The sequence below is a fragment of the Montipora capricornis genome, chromosome 6 (assembly GCF_036669925.1).
Source record: "Montipora capricornis isolate CH-2021 chromosome 6, ASM3666992v2, whole genome shotgun sequence".
In the NCBI taxonomy this organism is placed as follows: Eukaryota; Metazoa; Cnidaria; class Anthozoa; order Scleractinia; family Acroporidae; genus Montipora; species Montipora capricornis.
Window position 1 is genome coordinate 68,209,843 of NC_090888.1, and position 22,447 is coordinate 68,232,289.

At 37.8% G+C, this 22,447-nt stretch overlaps 2 protein-coding genes across 4 annotated transcripts in view; one reads left to right on the forward strand and one right to left on the reverse strand.

The window, feature by feature from the left end:
- Positions 1-1,259: 1,259 nt before the first annotated feature.
- Positions 1,260-11,306, reverse strand: LOC138053028 (dehydrodolichyl diphosphate synthase complex subunit DHDDS-like). Of its 2 annotated transcripts, XR_011133199.1 has the most exons (8): positions 11,022-11,306; positions 8,143-8,285; positions 7,344-7,460; positions 6,730-6,831; positions 5,164-5,278; positions 3,857-3,964; positions 1,983-2,501; positions 1,260-1,885 (listed from the first exon to the last, which is right to left on the reverse strand). XR_011133199.1 is itself a non-coding variant. In XM_068899702.1 (7 exons), the coding sequence occupies exons 1-7, from the start codon at positions 11,202-11,204 to the stop codon at positions 2,157-2,159; spliced, it is 1,113 nt and encodes a 370-aa protein (XP_068755803.1). In that variant the 5' UTR covers positions 11,205-11,306; the 3' UTR covers positions 1,260-2,156. The 2 variants fall into 2 exon arrangements, 1 of the variants encoding a protein (XP_068755803.1); XM_068899702.1 differs by having other exon boundaries at positions 1,260-2,501.
- Positions 11,307-11,359: 53 nt separating this feature from the next.
- LOC138053027 (PH-interacting protein-like) overlaps positions 11,360-22,447 on the forward strand; it is a 44,446-nt gene continuing 33,358 nt past the window's right edge. For both annotated transcript variants that reach the window (XR_011133198.1, XM_068899701.1), the window contains exons 1-10: positions 11,360-11,527; positions 11,605-11,663; positions 11,731-11,760; positions 11,947-12,006; positions 12,791-12,941; positions 14,339-14,431; positions 15,620-15,705; positions 18,178-18,252; positions 21,361-21,501; positions 21,799-21,879. Coding sequence is in view for 1 of the 2 variants with exons in the window: in XM_068899701.1 (XP_068755802.1) it covers positions 11,497-11,527; positions 11,605-11,663; positions 11,731-11,760; positions 11,947-12,006; positions 12,791-12,941; positions 14,339-14,431; positions 15,620-15,705; positions 18,178-18,252; positions 21,361-21,501; positions 21,799-21,879 (807 nt within the window). In the remaining variant the exon portion in view is untranslated. The remainder of the gene's footprint in view (positions 11,528-11,604; positions 11,664-11,730; positions 11,761-11,946; positions 12,007-12,790; positions 12,942-14,338; positions 14,432-15,619; positions 15,706-18,177; positions 18,253-21,360; positions 21,502-21,798; positions 21,880-22,447) is intronic.

Consider the following 22,447-nt stretch of genomic DNA (forward strand, 5'->3'; position numbering starts at 1 on the left):
CCTTAGTGTTGGTCCGGCGTCACGGCGGATTTTGACCCCCTTCGGATTTGGACTCCCGGGTCCAGATCCGGTAGTGGATATGGACCCCCTTTCGCGGATTTGGACCCCCCCTGAAAATTAGCGTTCGTTTGATTGAGGTAATAAAATTCCTTTACTCGAACTAAGTCTAACTTTGCTTTTTCTCCTTATTGAAAATTAATGCTAGTATTCATCACCGGAAAAGTTTGGTTATAAAAAAAGGAAAAATCTTCTGAAGCCTTGTAATCAAGTAAACTTCTATCAAAGCGTTTTCTAACCAAATGGTGTTACTTCAAAAAGTGGCACCTTTGTGAAAGCATGTGAAAGCGCCGCCCATTCAAAGTATCAAAAGAAGAAAAATAAAGATGAAAGAACAACGTTAAACAACTTTAACTGAAGCTTAAGTCTGACTTTGCTTTTTCTGTTTATTAGAAAATTAACACGACAATTCAATGAGTTCCTAGTTCGTGATTTAATAACCTTCTGTCAGAAAGGAGTTAAAATTCGTATCTACTTTACGAAATGCCGCAGCAAATGCTGTGAGAACTTTTACTGAAAAATTAACTGATCTAAGTCTTTTTCTGAGAGATTTATGCTTTTTCATTATTTATGCTCTAACTTCGCCTCGACAAATAGTCCCCGGGGTCCAAATCTAGGTAAGGGGGGGGGGGGGGGGAGGGTTTAACTCACGACCTCTCACATGGGAGCCCAGTGGTACTACTACAGTGGTACTACTACTAGTGGCGTCTTTCGCTTCCGTTTTAACTAGAGAGAAATCTCTAAACGAAAACTGTGTTCTTCAAAATATGGCGGAGCAAATACTAGTAAATGAGTTCACCATGCATAGAAAAGAAGGAGCTCGCTTGGTACAGTAAGTTCTGCGCAATCTGCCTGATTCTTACTGTGAAGGTATCATTTATATTTTCATTTAATTAATACGTATAGGAAATCTATGAACGCGAGTGCATTTCGTGCTGTATGGGCACGAGTGATGTTTTGAAAGTCCTTAAAATTTATACGGCCGGTGCAATTTGAGAACTTTCAAAACATCAGCGAAGATATCGATGACGTCACCTATTGGTCATTAATGTGCCAACCAGAGCCTCATTTGCTGTTCTGTGGTAGGCACATTTGAAATCAACAAAATCACTACATCGCTTTGCTTCCATAGCAACTTCTGTATTGCACCCTATAACACGATATTTTGTTGAGTCTGTAATAACAATTGAAACAACACGAAGTAATATTTAGTTTTTCAATTTTATTAATGAATTGGAATAAAATATATATATATAATTTTTTTTATTATATCATTTTTCAAATAACCTTCTTCAATTTTGTTGACCCATTTTTTAAATGCCCGAAAGTGTAAATGTTCGTTATCCTTCAATGAAAAAAAAAAACTCTTTTTCACTGGTTGTTATAGCATGCAAAAAATAAATCAAGTCATTCCCAATCATTTTTCTTGAAAAAAATTCCATAATTTCATTACCACAAAAACGTGATTCTTGCAGTAAAGAACAAATAACGTAATCATTACATTTCCCTTTTAATTTCTCCCCATGCCTTCATGGCCACAGCCTATAAGATACGAGCACATCAAAATATAGGGAGTCCAGGAAAAAAAAGTTGAGAAAAAAGCTACTTGTTAAAAGTCAAGTACCTGGTAGATAAGAAATTTTAAGCTTGATGAATGAGGGGGAAATTTGAATTCAAAAGTCCGTCAAGTTGCATTATTCTGAGTACCTATACCACTTAGCACATTTTCTCAATATATATGTACATGTATAGTACTTTTGGAATTGTTAGGCAACCCGTTTTTCTGTGATTGTTTATAAATTATTAAGTGTGCGCTTATTAAACTAGCCTGCGAGCAAGCTCTTTTGTAAGTCAATTCTCTCATGGCTTCGCTGCTCACATGACACTTACAAAAGAGCCTGCTTGCAGGCTAGTCCTAAACTTGCTATTAATGTCTTCAACAGCCCATACATATAGGTGTCATCTGTAGTATCTAACGCTTGCATTAATATTATTTTTGCATCATTTCTGGCAATTTGCACGTATCCAAACCACTTCATTTTCTTTGCCACCAGAATACAGCCAACTCAACTGCCCACTTGAACAAGTTATGGTATTCTCTAATTTGGGCAAATACCCTCTAAATACTGAGCTTGCTTTCTATCCAAGTGTGCAAGAAATTTCTCTACTCTAGCTTGCTTGGACTCTCGGTATAAATTTAGTCTCTGCTGCATGTGAGGTCTTGAGAGAAGTTCCTTATAAGTGTTTGGGTTTGGTTGACATGCATGCTGACCATTTGTGACAGAAACTTCCTCACTTGCTGCACCATTCAGTTCACTCACTAATGCATGGCCATTGCCATTTGTGATTGAAAAAGAATCTCCATCTGTTTCATCTAAAACACATTGTAATTCCCATTCCAATTCAGCTTGTGACTGCTTTGTTTTGTGGTCCTCAATGGCATTCTAAAAGAAAAGAAAAAACATTGCATAATTGTCAATAAATTTAATAATTAATTAAAAAATTTAGGGCCGGTTATTTAAACCAAATCTAACTTAGACCAAGGTTTATGGCAATCATTTTCCCTCCAGAACCTTCGACAAGTGAGTTGCTTCAAGTTCACAAAATGTTTTTCTCCTCTGCTTGTGCCGTCTCAACACTACTTTTGACATTTGACATCCTTTACACACTAGAATTGGACAAAATGAAAATGACTTGGGACTTGGTTTTGTTAAGTACTGGCTACACTTTGTTTCAATAACCAGCCCTGAGATTTTAGTACATTTTACAGCCTGTAGTTAAAAAAAAAAAAATTCTTATTATTACTTTGTTAAGAATATTTTTATCAGACGAGACAATTTTGTTTATAATGTTAGTTTACATTTACCATATATCATAGTTAGAGCAAGGGTGGCACAGTTGGTTAGTGCGCGGCCTTGGTACAAGAGGTCCCGAGTTCGATCCGCGGATCTCACATCCCTGTTTCGACTTCTTTCCTTTCAGTGTAGCCTAAGTAGCTTTAAATACCCTTAAAACAGAGCACTGATGGAAAGAAAGGGGGTAAAATGAGCGCACCGTCGGCTTCCTGGGAGAATAGTCTCTAGAAAGTAAAGGAACTTCCGACATTAAATAACGTGTACCTTTACCTAGTTTTCTGTTTGGTTTTAGTTTTGCTAATGGGGATTGTCGTATAATGTCTACATTGTATTTGTAGGATACTCATTTTAATGCCACTTGATTGTTTATAGTGAATTTGTGCAATAGAAACATCTACTTCTTGCAAGTTGTCCTTCCCTCTTGAGTTTGAGGTTTACCTCTGTTTCCGCAATCCACCATCTTAGGTGTGATCAGGGAAGTCAAGCTAAGACACGAAGACTCTAGTAAGTCTTTTGTTGTATAATCCTTCTTATCTTTAACCCATTGACTCCTTAGGCACTCGGTTGGCGAGTAGTTAAATTTCTTGCATTATTTGTTACCTTCATTCAAAGAATGCACTGACAAGCCAGTCTTTGATTCCATGACCATAACAAACTGTATTTATGTATATTTTGATTATGACATGACATAATTGCTGGTATTGTCTTCCACATTGTTTAAAGTATCTAAATTTTGGCATGTAATTCACAGATTACTTTAGAACCAACACAATTTTCAAAGATTAACCCAAAGACTCCCAGTGTGCTAGGGGCACCCCCAGCTGATGAGTAAAATTGTCTGGAGTTAGACAGAGTAAAATACGTGAAGTCTTACTCCCGGGAGTCAATGGGTTAATAATACAGCTATAAACAGTGACTCCTTATGGAGTCCAACATGTACCAACCTTGTAGGTATTATAATTCCACTGGAACGAGATGATAGCTCCATAGAAATCCCAAACAGAAAATTCCGGCCACAAAACTTTGAGGAAAGACAAACTTGAATAGGAACACTGCAAACCAAATGAAATGAATTCAACAACAAGGGTATGGCGATAAACTAAAACGCAATACAGACTTACTATTAATATTGGGGTAGTGCTTTCAATAACAAAGATCATTAAATTATTAACATGCGTGCACCAACAAGAACAAGAATGTTTGTATACCAATTGAAAACACTCAATTCCTCAAAACTGCTGCCAATCTTTAAACGTTTAAGGACAACAATAATATCATAGTTTGCCATGATGTCAAGGAGAACAATCTACATGTATTGTTTTGCTCTGTTTTCCACTTACATTGCTCCAAATGGAGCAATGTAACTTTTGCCGAAGAAAAAAAAAACCCAAACACTTGACTAAACACCTAGGGGTTGAGTATTGAAATGATTGTTGCAGGTATGAGCACTATTTTAGCACCAGATACACGAATACATGACCTCTGCTTTACAAGTGCAGTGTTTTTACAATAATGTTTTTTTATTGAAAATCAAGCCAACTGGGAGATGGTATGGTGGTGTATGTGTAGGGCTTTCAAATATTCTGTAAGGGTTAAGTCTGCTTACGAGCCAAGTGGCCCTTTAGGCCGGAGATTATTCCAGGTTCTGTACCATGAAGTGACTAGGAGTATTTCTACTCCCCCTGGAAAGGATGCTAGTCCATCGCAAGGCTACCCCCAGCATTAAATTTGCCGGTACCCATTTATACACCTGGGTGGAGAGAGGTACGGTGAGAGTAAAGGGCCTTGCCCAAGAAAACAACAATGTTCCCGGCCAGGGCCCGAACCCAAACCACTTGCTCCGGAGTCGAGTGGACTAACCATGAAGCCACTGCGCCTCCCATGCAAATAAGGAGGCCATGTGTCAAAAGCTTTTGTCTAATGCTATCAGCCAAATATAAAAAATACTATTATAATACTCTTTGTTTGTCCCTCCAAAATAAAATATTGCATAAGCATTGTTATTTTCTGAAACTGGAAACAATGCTTATGCAAACTTTTGGTGGAGCAAACAAAGAGTATTAGGGCCTGAACCAAGACTACTCTCTCCGGAGTTGAGCGCACTAACCCTAAGGCTACCCCACCTACCACTCATATATTCTGTACTTCACATGAAATACTCGGGAGATGCCAAATCTCTGTGGCAAATATAAAGTTAACTCATCAACAGACATAATAATTATGTAAAGGGATGACAGTGAGTACAACTTACCTGCCACAAAAGAAAGTCACTAAATCGCACTTCTCCTGATGTCCTTATCAGCATGTCAGGATGTTGAGATTTTGACGTGTACAAACACTTTTCAAACAGTGATTCACTTATATCACTGTGGATTAAAGTTTGCAATCATAAGATATACATGTAATGTTGTCAATGGCTAATTATGAAGTTTAGTATCAATACTATCATTCGGTAACAGGTAATAATAATTATACAAAAAATGTGCTGCCTGTGCAGCATTCTCTCTCATCTCCTGCTCCGACTGAATCTCCGACAGCACTGTACTCGAGAGAGCCAACATTCCCTCCATGCACACCTTCCTCCACCAAAGGCATCTCCATTGGCTTGGGCACATCCACAGAATGGCCAATGGTTGTATTCTTCAAGGACACCTGTATGGAGAGCTTGAGCAGGGCCAGAGACCATGCTAGAACCCAAAGCTTTTCTTCAAAGATGTGTCCAAGAGGGACATGCATGCAGTCAGCCTGTTGGTGGACACCTCCAGGGGACATTGCTGCAGACCACATCGCTGGGGAGATTCAATGCACTCAAGCCCTGCATGAGGGACACGCCTGGCTCAATGCTGCTGCGGATACCAAGAGGAAGAGGAGGAGGGCCAACCGCCACTCAATGCAGATCATGTCGGCAGCAAATGCAGATGCATCTGCTGATATAGGATCTGGTTTTATGCAACCAGAGAAAACGTGAGAGGAGTCACACTCACTAAAAATCATTGACTGAGTCCAATGATGCCTACTACTACTAATATAAAAAGGACATGCAAAATGTAAATTAAAGACTACATTAATACTGCTTTTCGTCGAAAAATCAATAGAATACGATTAATGATTATGACAAAGTGACATTTCGTTGTAAGATTACTGTACTTTGAAACTTGAGATTATGCTAGCATTGGGAGCAGAGATAATAATTGCCTAAACACTGAATGATGTGGTCTTCCTGACCCAAAAGAGGCATGTCTATTCTGAAGGTGGGGGTAAGGGGTGGGGGTAAAGGGTGGGGGTAAGGGGTGGGGGGTGATGGATGATTAGGTCTGGGTTAGGGTTAGGGTTAAACAGATATGATTTTTCAAAGACATTAAACAACCTCCAATCACCCTAATAACACAGAAATAGGCCTAAGGTTGGCCAATTTGAAGGGTATGAGTTGCTTTTAATAGAATAGTTAAAACAATGACCTGTACTGAGTGATCTGTGAAAAGTGACCTGTACTTAAGCCCTGCTGCACTTTTTTCAAGACCTATATTTTAAGAATTTAAAAGCATGCCCCTGGACCCTAATTCTGACTTCAAATCCCATTGCTCCAGCCATCCACTGCAATAATTGCAATTATTGGAAGTAGAATGAGACATTCATGAGATAACTGTACATGTAAAGCTGTGAGTAAGGATTGAAGAGTTTAGGACATCTGCAAGTATGTACATGCACATCAAAATGTTTGAGGGGCAAAACAGATAGATACACTGCAAGAGTAAGTTGTCAAATATGCTACAGTTTCTTAGAGTATCCAGAATAACTAACTAAAGTCATTTATTACCTTGGTTTTATAAGGCCAAGTTCTACTCCTTCAGCCACAGATTTCACTGCATGAGATATTTCATGTCTCGATGTATACGCCAGGCAAACATTTAAAGTTGCTCTTATGAAAAAAGGGAAGAATAAAAATCAAAGTTACATGTATTTTTGTTATTAATTATAGTAGAACTAATATCAAGTCATTATAGTCCCTCATCATTCGGAATCCCAGCACTCATCATTAAACAACAAGAACATGGTTTTACAGTGTATGGCCTTTAAAAGGAAGGTGCAACATGAATCCCCCCTCAAAAGGACTCAGTAGATTAAAGTAAACATTTGAAAGGCTTTGGATCATTTTAATCAACTGTAGATGAATGCCGTATAGTATACTCCGGATTCCAGATTTAATGCAAATCTGCACCCTCGTCACTTTTTTCAAAGGGGGGTCCGTTCCAGAACCAATGACTTGAATGGCGTGGTAAGAAAGCTGAAAATTCTAGACAGGATCATTCCCAGAAAAGAGGAAACCTGAAAGTAACTGTTGGGAAAAAGTGGTGGTGGGAATCTAACAACTGGAAAATTTTATTGACTGTACTATTAATAATTATTTATTGCTTTCTATTTATCTCTTACTTTGTGTTGTTCTGTGAAAGTTTCCTCACTCTTGCTATTGACCTCTGCAAATCTTCTGGTAACAAAGTAAGATCACCTAGAGCTCGCACACAAACCCCATGCTTCTGTAACATTTCCCTGTGATAATTTTAACAATAAAATTTTATTAAAGTTTGTCCTAATGAATGTTCCAATCATCTTTGTCACAGGATAAAATTTGGAAGGGCCACACTCCCACAAAACGAGGATTTCATGTCAAGTGAAATTCCTCAAGAAATCAAGGTACAACCAATCACTTTATGTGTTTTGGCAATATGGCATTTAAATGAAGATAAACGTAATTTAGGCAAGGTTGATCTCAAGCCAATGTGGCATACGGCATTTGTATGCCAAATGAGCATTCCTTGTGTGTGTCTTTGCTCACCTTTGAGGGCCACTTTTGCAAATCATTGCACGTTCATTTAGCCCCACCCTTCCCGTTTCAAGGCTACTTCATCATGCTTCAGGGTGGTTACCTATTGCGGCTTGCCAGGGATTCCACCCTGTGGTGTCTGGATCACAACAGGCCCCTCCCTGCTAACTTTTAAGGCATCAGTTCCCAAGCTCATCAATTGGTGATCAGTTTAAAAACAAACAATTGCTATGCCTTTGAGGAGAATATTGTCATCCAATCATTCATGATGTCAAACACTGAAGACTCAAACAAAGCCAAAAATGTTTTCCAGGAAATAATTTCAATTGACAAATGAGCATATGTATTTACAATATAAGGAACATTTTGCACTAATGCATTATATCCTGTTGTCACATAAAGACTCACTTTTCCTCCATCAGTCTGTCAAACTTTTGTCTGGCAAGTTCCATTAGTCCATCAACCTCATCTTTTGATCGTTTGAAGTTCTCTGTACTAAATGCATAAACTGTTACTTCTGGTATTCCAAGATCAAAGCACCACTCAAGAACCTATGCAGGGAAAATATATTGACAAATCTAGATATTATAGAGGTTTTGCATGGCAGCCATGTTGCATGGCAGGAACAATAGGTTATTTTTGCTCTGGGAACAAATGTTCTTTCTAATGCAAAACATTTTCATTGTTCCTGCCATGCAACATGGTTGCAGTGCAAAACCTCTATTGGCACCAAGAGTCAGAGACTGCCTGGGTATAAAAACTACTCTTGATATCACTGTCAAAGTGCACCCAATCCCTTATAAATTCTTTTTGTTAAAAACAAATTTAACTCTTTTTCAGAGTATCACTGAAAAGGAGTTTTGGATAAAGTCAAACCCTTGACTTTCTATGATTTTCCCACCTCCCAAAAAAGACATGACATTTTGATACATGTAAGACACTCATGGAGGATGGGGATATCAATGACAATTTGAGAACCTAACGGTATCACAATTTCACGCAGCCTGTAGAAATGTTGTATTATCTGTTTTGTTCCCAACCGACCCGATAAGCTATGCTATTTTTGGGAGGGAGTTGTATTGGTATATTCTTTTGTTAAATTTTGTAACTGTAATAAAATGTTAAATGTTAAAGGTCACGCAGTTGAGAAAAAACTATTGGTGAGATTTTTCGTGTTTTGATTGGCACACCTTCTGAACTAACAAAAAAAAAAGCGTTTTAACCCATTGACTCCTGGAGTGATTTTAACAGAATTAACTATTGGAGGGTTTGCAAAAACATAACCCTTCCTTTGACTGATTTTACTTTAACACCAGATGATTTTAGTTGTCAAGTGGGGGTGTCCCAGGGCACGTAAGTAGTCAATGGGTTAAGGATGTTTCACATTATAAAAACAACTTTAGATGACTTGGTTTAGAAAGCTAGGATATCGAGAATGACTATTGCCTTAGTTTATTCACTCTATACCTTATTACATGAAATTTTTGCAACATGTTAATTTCGTGAATTTCGCAACTTATAAAAAATCACGAAATTTAAGTGACGCGAAAATTAAATGTCGCGAAAATAACATGACGCGAAAATTAAGTGACTCACATTATGGCAATAACTAAAACAGCGACTTAATTACACACGTTTATAACAATCATTTTGAGCTATTCTGTGGTAATGTTCTGGTCCTCTTCATCACCACTGCTTTCCGTCTCTACTCCAGGTAGCACTTCTTTTGTACAATCCTCAAACCGTCCATTTACTGGCTCCTTGAGTGTGTCTCACTCAAAAACGCGAAATTAAAGTGAGTAAAAATGCAAAATTTTTGCAAAATCGCGAGATTTAGGTGTCACGAAATATGCGAACCTAAAAATCGCGCAATTAACGTGTCGTGGCAGAAAATTGCATGTAATAAGGTATTCCACAATTTGGATTTGTCTAGATATGCTAGATTAACTCTTGCTAGCCAGCATGCATTTAACAAAACACTGTCATTTATTATTAGTATAGGTAATCACACGAATTCGACTGCAATTTGGAATAAATAAGCACGAGCAAATTTTTCACAGATGAACAAACAGGCCCGTGCAATAACTGCAGTCTTTGAAAAAAATTGCAAGTGTTTAATTATTCCAAACTGCACAAGAAAAATCATGTGATTACTTTTTAATAACATACATTTGAGATGGTTAAGCAGAAGCAATGTACTCCCATCATGCAATCACGCAAAAATTGAGTCATTCAGGGCTCACATTTGATTGGCTATCTCTGAGTTTCTTTGCTCATTGACCAATCAGAATGCTGGGTTTATTACTTCTTTTTGCACTGAATTATCTCTTTTCTGCACTACGACACCTAAAAACTGCATTTCTGTTAACCAATCAGAGTTGAGTATATTTTTCATTTATATTATTAATTACATTATTGGATGAATGACAACCATCTTGCCATCATTCCAGACCACCCAAGCTTCTAAAGACACTGGGGAAAATAGCTGAAGCAGTTTTTAAAAACTGAGAAAATAAAGCAGCTTGAAGACACACAAAAAAGCAAGTTGATTATGCTGGTCTACTGTTGGATATAAATTTTACACATATCTTGGAGGGTGACCTCAAACTTTATTACACTCCAGCATAATTTTTTGCACCATGTTCTGAAGCCATATGCAATAAAGTGAAGGCATATTTTACGATCCGACCTAGCCGTAAGGACGAATAAGGTTCCTATGCATCCAATAATTATTACTTCTTGTTGGAACTCTTTGAAAAACCAATCCTTCCCCTTTTGTTGGTGAATTTGATAAAATATTTTATTCAGATCTCATCCATATGGGGGTTCAGATCGTAAATAGTAAATCCCATCTTGGGACTGCAGTCCCAACCCTAAAACTACAGAAGTGCTTCAGACATTGTTATTAAAATCTGGGCTGGTTGTCTGTGGAAAGAAAGAGTTGCTTGAATATGCAAAGTTGAAATTTGAATTGTAAAATTGTAAATGAAACGTCCCGATCGGGTGGGTGACGATACAGTTACGGCCGTAATAATTTTATTTGTTATTTTTGTTACCCGCAACTTTGGTGTTAACAAATCCTATTTTAAAAAATTCCCCTTTCTGTAATTTTCGCTAAGCTTTAACATCGTGTACTTTAAACTTAACCGACCAAAAAGAGGTTACGATACCCCAACAAATTTTTTTTCAAGCAAAAATGATCAGAAATCATAATAATACGGCATGAAACTTCAGGATAAGTACTATGGTAGGGCTTTTTGAGTGATTTGCTTACACAAGGAACAAACCTCTGTTAATTTTTCGAATCCTTTTTCGTGTCCTTTAGAACGCTCACAATTCACTTTCTTAGCGAATCTCCTGTTTCCATCCATAATTATCGCTACGTGCCTGGGCATCGGACCAGCCTTGATCACATTATTACAAAACGATCTGAGATAGGAGACTTTTCTTTCTTCTCTGAACCACGACATGCTACAAATGCCGGTGAATAAGGGACGAAAAGGGAGAAAAAAACAAGACCAAAAATAATGAAAACCGGCGAGCCAGTCACGAATTGTGGAACACTAGCTTGTGAGCATGCGCAGTGGGGTTTATGATTATGCATGATGTCATGACAAAAAGGAAAGTCGAGCACTGTTTGCCGCCATGTCACGCTTTAGCCGTTGTCGGTGAAAAGCAAAGAACATTTTCTTCAAGTCAAACGTCGTTATGATCAGTTTGGTAACAGGAATATTGTTTTCATAAATAACTTAATTCAGGGAGATGAACGAAGAGGACGATAATATCCAGCGAGGTTCGTTTCGATTAGTTGAGTTTTCTCTGCTCTCCCCGTGGCATTCTAACCTACTTGTCTTGTCCGAAATGTTGTAGAACTCTTCTTGCTGATCGCCAAGTACCTCTCTAAGGGCCCCTGTAAACGAGCCGCATCGGTAAGTCAAAATTCATTGCGTGTATTTCGTTGAAATTATGAACAAACGCCATGTATTTCTGTCTCAGGTCTTGCTTGAGGAATTAGCCGAACATCGGGTGAGTACCCATTTCTCTAAATCACATTGGACATTGGTACAGTTACACCTCCTTCCTAACTTTGTTGACTTTTAAGTAGGGATTTCTCTTAATTTAGACAATTTTAGTCTCGGCAAGGTAAGCGGACAAAAGCGTTTGATTCATGCCATGTTGTCAGTTGATCCTTTCTTATCCTTCTCTTCTTAGCTCCTTGGACGCCGGATAGATTGGACGGGCCAAGAACACGACCAAACCTACGAGGAAACGGTACAGTTTTGCCCCCCGTATACAACCTTCTGCAAAGCGATTTTTTTTATAAATTTTCGTGGCGGCCCGTGGATCAAATTTATTTGATATTTCTCAAGGAGGACTTAAAATTCAACAATTGGGGTTCGAAAAGCTGAAACTCGAAGAATAGGTGAAATTTATTTTCCGACCGTTTTTCCTGACGCACAAGCAGATTGTGTTTTTTTGCTGCGTTCATTATGAAATTTAGGCAGTGTTTGACACCTCGCTACTTATGCATACCAAGTCTTTTGTCTATTCATGTGGTAATCAGATATTTATAGCATTTATCCGTAGCGAACCAATCACAAACGAAAGGTGGTACGTGTTGGCTCAGCTTTCTATTGTTTAACACTCGCCATATATTATTTCTGCTGTCAAGACGTCAGGATAAGGAAAATATAAGTTTCATTTCCGCTGCCTTTTAAGAACTCGTGATCAATACCCGCGAACACGTGCGTTGAATAACCTCAAACATGTTTGAAAAGGGTCTTTGCGGCCGATGTAGTGAACGAGCTTTAATCAATAAAACGGAAAGAGATCCATCTGATAGCACAGGGAACGATTTTTCGGAATTTCGTGCCTTTAAAAAGCGTAATAAAAAGATATTGCAGCTTGTCGTGAAGAAGGCCTGGTTACTTTCCCTCTAGATTTTGACGACAGCTGGCCATTCAAAATATTTGTTGTCATTTTTCAAGGAATATATCGCTGGTTTATAGAAATATTGATACTAGCGAAGTTTTTACAAACTTTTTTTTCTCAATAGATCGCTGGAATTCGACATATTCCGGACAATTTCTTGTTACGAATCGTTCATCGACTTGGACCCTTAGTAGAGCAATGCGTACCTGGGAGCACTTCTGGTTTTCGCTCTTTGCTGGGCGCTGGAAGACAAAGTCTGCTGCGGACGTCTTCAGGTAGTTTGCAATAAAAAAATCCGTTCCTTAAGGACTCTTCCTGTCTTGACTTGGCTTTCCTTTTGGTCTTCATAACCATAAACATCGATTCTAAACTATTCTTCTCTCCAGTCAAATGCATGATACTATATGCATTTTAGTTGCGATTAATTACGAATCTGGGCAACCTTGCTCATAACAATATTAATAAGTAAGTCAGTAAGCTACTTTTTAAAAGATTTTTTCGCAGCATAGGACGCTCAGGTTTATGTCATAGTTAATCAATTTGTCTTAAAGAAACATATTTCTAATTTTTTTGACTTAGGGCTTGTTCACATGGAGGGAGGGTGCCTGGGCTAACGAAGCTACCCTGGGAGAGCCAATGTTTCATACATTTCTTTAGAAAATGTATTGAAGTGTCTACATTCTATACATTCTAGACAGGGAAACCTGCCTTCCTGGGGCACCCAGTCTACTTGCCCAAGGCACCCTTTTAAGGTGGGCTATCTTGTTGCCATGTAAACAGTTTGTGCGGGGTTACCCCAGCTACCTCAAGTGAGAAACTGCAAAAACATGGTGGTGCGAAATTACCTTCATGGGAGATGAATGACAAATAAAGTGCAAAATAATTTCCCCAGACACTTCCTGCTAACGCCATCTTGTTTGTTGTGCGTAGTGGCCCACTCAAAAGATAGCCCACTAGCCATGCCACCTTAAGTGATTTCATGTAAAGGCAGGCTATGTTTTAACCTTCCAAGCTGCCAGAGCAACTTGGCCAGCTGGGGCACCCTCCCTCCATGTAAACAGGCCATTTAGAGCTCAAAACTTGACTTTAGATCGTATGACATTGCGAAAATGTCCTACCGGTATTTTTAAGACACATCACTTGCCCTTCTTAAAATGTTCAAAATATTATGAAATGAGAAAAATCACAATGTAAGATCTTTTTTTAAAATTTTCCTTTCCTTGTGTCCTGAGTTCCAGAAGTAGTTACAACGGGTAGCGAAAACACTCGTTCAGGATTAACTCTACTGTTTATGACATCCCCAGCGGCATGTAATTATCTAAAAAACCCACTCCTATATTTCTATGGACAGAAACCTTCCCTTTGACATATTATTTTTCTGATTTTGGACGGATGAGTAGATGAGGCTACATCCCATTACGATGAGCTATCTATCGAAATTAGGGCATTTTACCCTTGCCTTTTTCTCCGAAACAAAGTTGGTGACCCCCCAATTTTTTTTCATTTTTGGAATAAGTAATTTATGACCTAACTTCAAGGGAGAAATGAAACAAATTTCAATGTGGGAGGATTTTCGCACGAACATCCTCAAAGGAAAATATTCCAAAAGCAAGTTTTACTGACTTGGTTTTTTAAAATTTAATTTTTAAAATGGCTGCAATTTTTTCCCCAGATATAAGCACACCAAGCGTCAGCTCGCTGGCAGTTTGCCATCATGGAGCTCCTTTGCTTCCGCCTGTCAAAAGAAGAATTCCAGGCAACATTGGTAAGCAAAACGGGATATTATTTAGGATAAGTTTCCCCATGGGAGATGTTGGTTATTATTGTTATTATCAGAAACCCATAAGGGTTGAAACGTGTAACAGCCCCTTGTGTGCTGGGAAACACGCTTCTGGATATTCAATTTGCTAAGTACCATATTTGGAACAAGAAGAGAGAAACATTCAACCAATCAGTTTGCAAGAACACCGTGACCTAACACCACCAATGTTCTCGTGCGAAATTAACTGGAGTGAGGGGTTTCCAAATATGGTACTTAGCACTGAATATTCGGAAGCTGTCAATGCGCATTACACGTTTCAACCCTTATGGGTTTCTGTTATTATTTTTATTATTATTTGGAGTCTCAGTTTTTCAACTGGCAATTAGCTCTCGATACAAGTGAGATCATACAACCTTAGTCAAGGATTCTAGGTTTTCTTAACAAGGCAGTCTTATTATTATTATTATTATTATTATTATTATTATTATTATTATTATTATTATTATTATTACTGTGATTATCATTATCACTATCACTGTCATTAATATTATGATTATTATTATTGTTATTACAGTACTTGTGTAAGTAGCCTCTCCATTGGCCATTATTAGTTGGAAATATAATCCATGTTAACCTCCCATATACTGAAATGGTATATGAAATGAATCATATATGAACTGCGGATGTGAAATCAAGTGAAGCTATGATCTTCGCAGTTATGAACGCAATTTCTACAATTGCGTAGAGAAGCCTAAAAAATTCAGGACTTCAACAGGGTTTGAACCCGTGACCTCGCGATTCCGGTGCGACGCTCTAACCAACTGAGCTATGAAGCCACTGACGTTGGGAGCTGGTCATTTGTGGGTTCTAATGGTCCAGTGAGGATTGACTCAATGATGAAATATACCATATACCATTTAAAGTCTGGCCGGTTTCGGCCAGTTTGGACGTCAAAGGGTTAAATTAAGCTGCACCTTCATAATAGGCCCAAGACTGCAATGGGTTATCAGTGTGGCTAGTTATTAGAATATCCACATTCAGACCCAGGGCCCTACATACATGCAACCACTTACCACTGTTGCACACTACAGTTGTAGCTCTATATGAGGAAAATTGGTGTCAGCTCAGTTGCTTTCCACTTCTTTAAACACTAGAGTTCTATGTGTAAGTCCATGTTGATTTGTTTTTAAGGTCAAGTTCTGTGCAGCAGAGAGATCAGTGGAACATCCAGCATCAGGAATGTGGCACAACCAAACCTTTATACCAAATTATCCATGGTACAAAAACTTTTTTTTTCTGTCCAGAAAATATGAAATGATCATTGAGAATTTTGGTATTGAAGCACTCTTGTGAAATTCAATTGTTTATTTACACATACAGTACTTTTGGCAGAATTTTGAAGACCATTAATTAATTTAGCAATTTAAAAATTGGTTCATTTTTATTTTATGCATGTTTCAATGACAATTTGTGAAATTGAGGGTGTCATGCGCAATTTTTTGTCTGAAATTTTTATTGATAAGAAGTCTCGACATTTTGACTTCTTATCACTTCTTTTTATCCTAAAATGTATTTCTAAGAAAACTACTCCTGAAGTTTTTGTTTCATTGAAATGTTGCTTTTTGCATTATTGTGTGGTGCCAGAAAATATCCATACCCCACCCACGGAGGGTTTTTTCCAGTTTGACCCCACCCCACTCGATTTTCCGTTCCAGAGCGCTTCACGTTACTCCCCCCACCCCCTGAAATTTCCATGATTTTTCCACTTGGTCCCCCACGCCCCTTGGAAATTCCATATCCAAAAAAAGAGACTGTAATTTAATAAGAGCTGTAATAAAAATTTCATTCTCCTATAAACGATCGTGGAAATTCTAGACATATTCACAGATGCATTGAAATGTTCAAACTAACAACTGAGCTTATTTAACACTTAAATGTCCAGGCAACTGACCTTTTCTCTGTTCAATTGAAAGAAGTTTTCATTCAAAAATCCAAAAAAAGTACTGAAAGTTGATGCTATTTTAAGTGTATATCGTATACGTTTTGTAACCCAGTCGAAGTGTGAAAATTTATGGGTAGTCAAAACAACATATCAAATTATGTTGCACACACAAGAAACTGTTTATTACATAGTTATTTTTGCTGTCACAGCGAAACTCGGGAAAATACCTCAATGCTAATCTCCATGATATTTTTTATGTTGCAGGTGTAATTTTAATCTACAGTAGTATAATTTGTGAACCATACTGTTTATATTACTTTTCGTATGTGTAGCTGTGAACTGACTTCGCTTATCAGCGGGAATCAAAAGCCGTCACGCAACATGTTTCTTTCAACACTAGGCTCCAGTTGTTGAAACGATGGATAGCGCTATCCGCCAGATAAATCACTATCCACTGGATAACTCAATTGGCTTTGCTAGTGTTTATCCGCTGGATAGGGATTTATCCGGTGGATAGTGCTATCCATCATTTCAACAACTGGGGCCTGTTTATCAAATGTCGCTGAAATTTGTCTTTCACCAGGAACACTTCAATAAAGTTATACGCTTTGTCTCTGTAGTTTGCCTTAGGATTTTTCAACTGGTCACACATTTCATGTGTGAAACATACTTTTTAAGTTCAGTCCGGTAACTAAACAACCAAATGAAATCTTTGCTGCTGTCTCTCATCGCTGTCGACGATTAACGGGAATAATATGAGTGTAAACAAATGATCTCAATCAACTGACTGCACAAATAATGCCATCTGAAAAAGCAACAGATGCGTTCAAGCTAAAAACAACCTTTACAGATCTTTAAAGTTGGCCATTTTTTTTACTTCACGTTGAACTGTCTCTCAGTGCTATCTGTGTTGTCGGGCGGAATAATAGTGGGAAATCTTGCGTTTATTTCAATGGATAGAATTTTCCATTTTTCTTGGTTACCTTGAAGAATCAATTGGAAAAGTATGTAAGTGTTTATTCGATCGCATTTCAAACCCTCTGGAAAAAAAGCTCTGTATGTATTCTTTATGTAAACTCCTCCCCTTCGGAAATTTGCCTCTTTCAGACCCCTCTGCCCCTCGGAATTTCCGTGACCCTCCGTGGGGTGGGGGGGGGGGGGGGGGTATGGATATTTTCTGGAACCACACATTGTGGTTTTATATTTTTAACTGAATTTTAGATGATCCTGCATTCTCTTGGGGTAAATTTGCAACAGAGAAGTGTGTCCATAGGATTGTAGTATAGACCACTTTCATAAATGGCGACCAACTTTACATTCTTTTGTATGTATGTTAATTAGACCTAGGCCTACTGCCCTCGTTTGAAAGCAAATATTCTTTTGAAATTTGCTCGTCGTAGCGAGGTTAGTAGGGCTTATTAGCATTAAAACAAAAGAATAATTTATTTGGCCGCCATTATGAAAGAGGTCTATGACATGTGTAGTTTCCTTTGTTTTCAAATGATGTCACAGTGGCTTAATAGTGATGTCCTCAATCATGGGAAGTAATCCTTCAGGAATGCAACTTTATAGATGTGCCAAGATTTTCCATTTTTGGGTTTAAATGTTGATGTTGAGCATATTGGTGAATGCCACAATAATATATTAGGGTAAAATCAACACGTAAGAAACCAATATGGTAGTATTTATTGATGCTGCTTAGGTGATGGTGGAGTAATAATATTGCTATTTATAAAGTTATGCTTGTATCCACCTGTTGTTTCTGCATACATACATGACTAATTTACACAAGAGTCCTCTCTTTTAGCATCGCAGAATTCTTGGCCATTTATCAGCAGTTTATTGTGTCCTGTTTGACAGAAGTGGAGAATGCATTATTACGGTAAGTCATGTTACATGAAAGGATGCTTTTGTAATGAAATAAAGTGTCTTTCATCTATATGTACATGTATGTGTATTGTTAATGTACATATATATATATAAATAAATATGATACCAGTAAACAAAATATTTGACAATAATAATTGTTATTATTCCATGAGTGCACATTGGATAGGAGGTGATAAATACCCAAAGACAGATGTAGTGCAGAGTTGGCTATAACCAGTCTCATATGCAACAAGTGCAAATGGAATAATAATTTATTGTTTTGTTAATTTGTTTATTAAAATCCAAATTCTTGGACACTTGTGTCACGGGAAATTTTGCTTCCCGCAAAAATTTTTCATCTTGGCAACACTAGATACAATCTGAGGCCTTTGACATACAAAAAGCAACAGGATTCTTTTATACAAAATAATTATCTTCGATGAGCTTTGGTCAAATAAAGAAACAGAATCTTCCTCCCACTTGTACTGAAGACCTGTACTGGAGTTCTCAATCTTTGGCAATGCCTCAAAGGGGGCCTACCGATCCTTGCGAAAACAAAGTTAAGGCGAAGGAAAAAACAGAAAGAGAAAACCTTAAACAAGACTGTGCTCAAAACAATATTTCATTTCAATAGGTTTACTTTTCACAGAGCTACCAAAAGTGATTCACCTCAGAATCATACTTTTTCATGTACAACGATCGCCGGCCAAAATTCAGCCAGCGACTTCTTCAGACTCAGCCGGCAAATTTCACCGGCAGCCGGCGCTTAACAACAACCCTGGGGGAGTGGCATTTAACTACAGCAAGACAATGGTTGCTATGGATCCAAAGCTATTTACCGTATTTACCCGTGTATAAGTCGACCTTTTATGGCCTCAAAGGAAGCTCCAAAAATCGCCCTCGACTTACACACGGGTCAAAGATTTTGAGCCAAGTTCCAGCTAAGTAATTTATTCAAAATTAACATAATAATGTTAACGTCGTCTTGGGCATAACAAAGGCAGTGGACAAAAGCCGACGTAAAAGACTTCAAAATGAATGACAAAAGACTTCAAAACGAATGTAAGCAATTCCAGTTGAAATGAAAAAGGATTTGTCCAACTCTCAATGTTGAAGATACTCACAAGCACAAATATTAAAATAGACACTCGAAATTTTCGTTTTCCAAAGACAGAAAGCTCTAAAAGTCATTTCTGTTTCTTCGAATTAAAACACGATCGTTCAATGGCTTAGTAACCTGGCGCAATACCTCGTGTTTGAGTGCAAGCATCGTCACCCGTGTTGCGTGAAAATGCTGGTTGGTAATGAATGTTTTTTATTCTTTATACAAACCTGGCAGATTTAAATGCTTTTGCAAACTTCGTATTGTTTGGTTTATGAGTTTCGTTTTGTTTGTCATTTGAGAAATTATAAATCAAGGACCAATAAAACCTTGCACATTTTTGCATCATTCGCAAGTTATTTTCAAAGATTGACTCCTGCTTCTGTGATGTTGCATTGTGCTTATCCTCTAAAGCCCTTTATCCTTGAACAACGAAACAGGTGAGTTGGAGGTTTACAAATGTACATGTTCGATTTTCTGAGAACTTTTTCGAAACTCAAGGACAAAATGCCCGCATATACAACAGCTGTTGAACAACAAAACTATTAAGCGCTTGAGGCCCTGATTTTTTTGTGTATCCACATTTCCAGAAATCGAAGAATACAAGGTTAGTGTCCCATGAACATTTTAACAAAGAAATTAAGAAATTGCGTTTTTTGCCATCAAAAATGGGGGGTTGACTTATACATGGGATCGACTTATACACGGGTAAATGCGGTAGTCAAGAGCCCTACTAAATGCTTGTGGAGATGGTCCTTTGAAGATTTCTTTTTCAATGGAAATCTGACATCACTTCAATCAGAAGGCGCATGAGCAACTAGTCCCAGGCCCCTGCCATGCATTTAAGTGAAAAGCATGTAAAAACTCTTTGGAAGAGATGGTTTTTTTCACCAGGTTGGAACCGTCCCATCATTAATTTTTTCGTAAACTGTGGCATGGAATTTCTATTTATACAACAAATGGAACTGATATTTTGAAAAGTGTATCAAAGGAGAACCTTATGGCATCATACTTTTTTTGAGAAACAACTTTTTAAAAAAATGCATGCTACAGATTTTTTAGTCATAATTTTTTCGCTTTTGGTCACGTGATTTACCAAATATGGTTGGGAGTTGAAGTAGACAAAGAAATGTTAAATGGAAGACACTTGACAAAAAAATGATAACTGTGGAGGTACATACACCTTATTCCAAAAAGGCCACCATTTAAATATTCTTTTGTTTTTATTCAAATTAGCCATTGATGCCTTGTTCTTAAGCTTAAAATTCAAAAGAATATTTTATCTTGAACGAGGCAACAGGGTCAATTTGTATGTGCATAAATCAGCAGCCATTTTGGAATAAGGTGTATGAGAAATGACTATTTGAAGAGGTGCATAGCAACGGTTTGGTAGTTAAGTGCCACCCCCCTGAAAGTGCTATTACAGTGTATGACCAAAAAAAAACCACTTCCTTTTTTTCTTCAGGTTTTGAAAGTGTGTTTGCTAAACACTTGAGCTTTGATTTTTAGCCAAAGGCTGTTTACTTTGAGAGTAAATTTTGGATTTCATGATCACGATTACTTATGTTCAAAACTGACTGATTAGACTCTGAGGGTTGGATCTAGGGAAAAGTGACATCATTTACTCACTAGCTTAAAAATTCAGCATGTTGTTGCAGCTTATTCTGTATGCAAAACCTGAGTTTAAAAGTCTGAAAGCCTGATACTCCTGTACTGCATATTAATTCAGCCACATTATTACAGATGCATTGCATTTTTAAACTAGTGAGTCTTTGATGTCATTTTCTCCTCAATCCAGCTCTCTCAAGATTTTAAAGTAAGACTGTTAGTAATGGCAGACCATGAATTAGGAAAATTTCAGTTAAAATCAAATAGGTGTCTTTTTGAAATCAAAGCTTAAAACTTGGGTCACTTGGTGTTTAGTTGACAAAGAAATATTAATCTTTTGGTCATAGTAGCACTTTAAATTTCCATCAAGGTTGTTTTAGCATTAATTTAATTTTCAAAACATATCTTCAGGGTGCCGACGACAGTTTGGTGAAGATTTGGTCTAGTGAAGATGGACGTTTGCTAGCAACTCTCAGAGGACATCAAGCAGAGATTTCAGATATTGCAGTTAATTATGAAAACAGTTTAATAGCTGCTGGCAGCTGTGACAAGGTTTGATAAACCCTAAAAATAATAACTATCTCTTTGCCTGTGTGTTTCTTTGGAAAAATGGTCTGAAGTGTCTATTTAGAATAGGATTCTGAAAGTCATTGTGGTCAGGGGCAGAGGCAACATAATTATTCGTCGGCAGAAAACTCCTAAAGGGTCCCCCCAGCATCAATTAAAAGCCTCTGACATTATACAGAGTAAAATCAGGAAGTCTCACTCTCAGAACTGAAACGGCTAATAGAAAACTTAAAAATTCTTAAAAATAATTAATTTGTTTTCCTGTTTAATGTTCCTTGTTAGGTGATCCGTGTATGGTCTTTAAAGTCGACTGCACCAATAGCAGTGCTTCAGGGACACACAGGCATGATAACCTCATTACAGGTAGGGAAGTGGATGGCTCCTTTGTCATCTGGGAAATGTGCAGTCCCACATTACGGTACCGTGCAAAAGTAAGTTGACAGTCTTGACTCGATCCTCGCGAGAATCGAGGATCGAGTATCGAGTCGAGGATCGAGGCTCAATTCACTCGAAACCAAACTCCATCCTCCACACTCGATTTGCGCAAAATCACCGATGCGAAACCTTGTCAAATATGCGTACTCGATTCAACTTTTGCGAAAGCGTTACTCCTCGATTAAATAACAACAGGAACTGTTTATTAAGAAAACGAGGTAGCGGCTATTGTTCCTGTGAGTTCTCTCTTCAAACTCCAATCTTATATCGTGGATTTAAAAAATATAAAAGCAAAACAGTGAGCTTTACCGCGCGATGGATTTTATTGTGAATCAAATGTAAATCTCCAAAGTAAACATTGAGAAATATTTGCATACGGCGCGTCTGCCAAGTAACGCTACAATTCATATATTTTTACATCTCTTCTTAAATGCAATGATCTGAAGGAAAGTTATAGTGATGGTCGAATCTCGGTGCTAGACTTGTTCACCGTTAT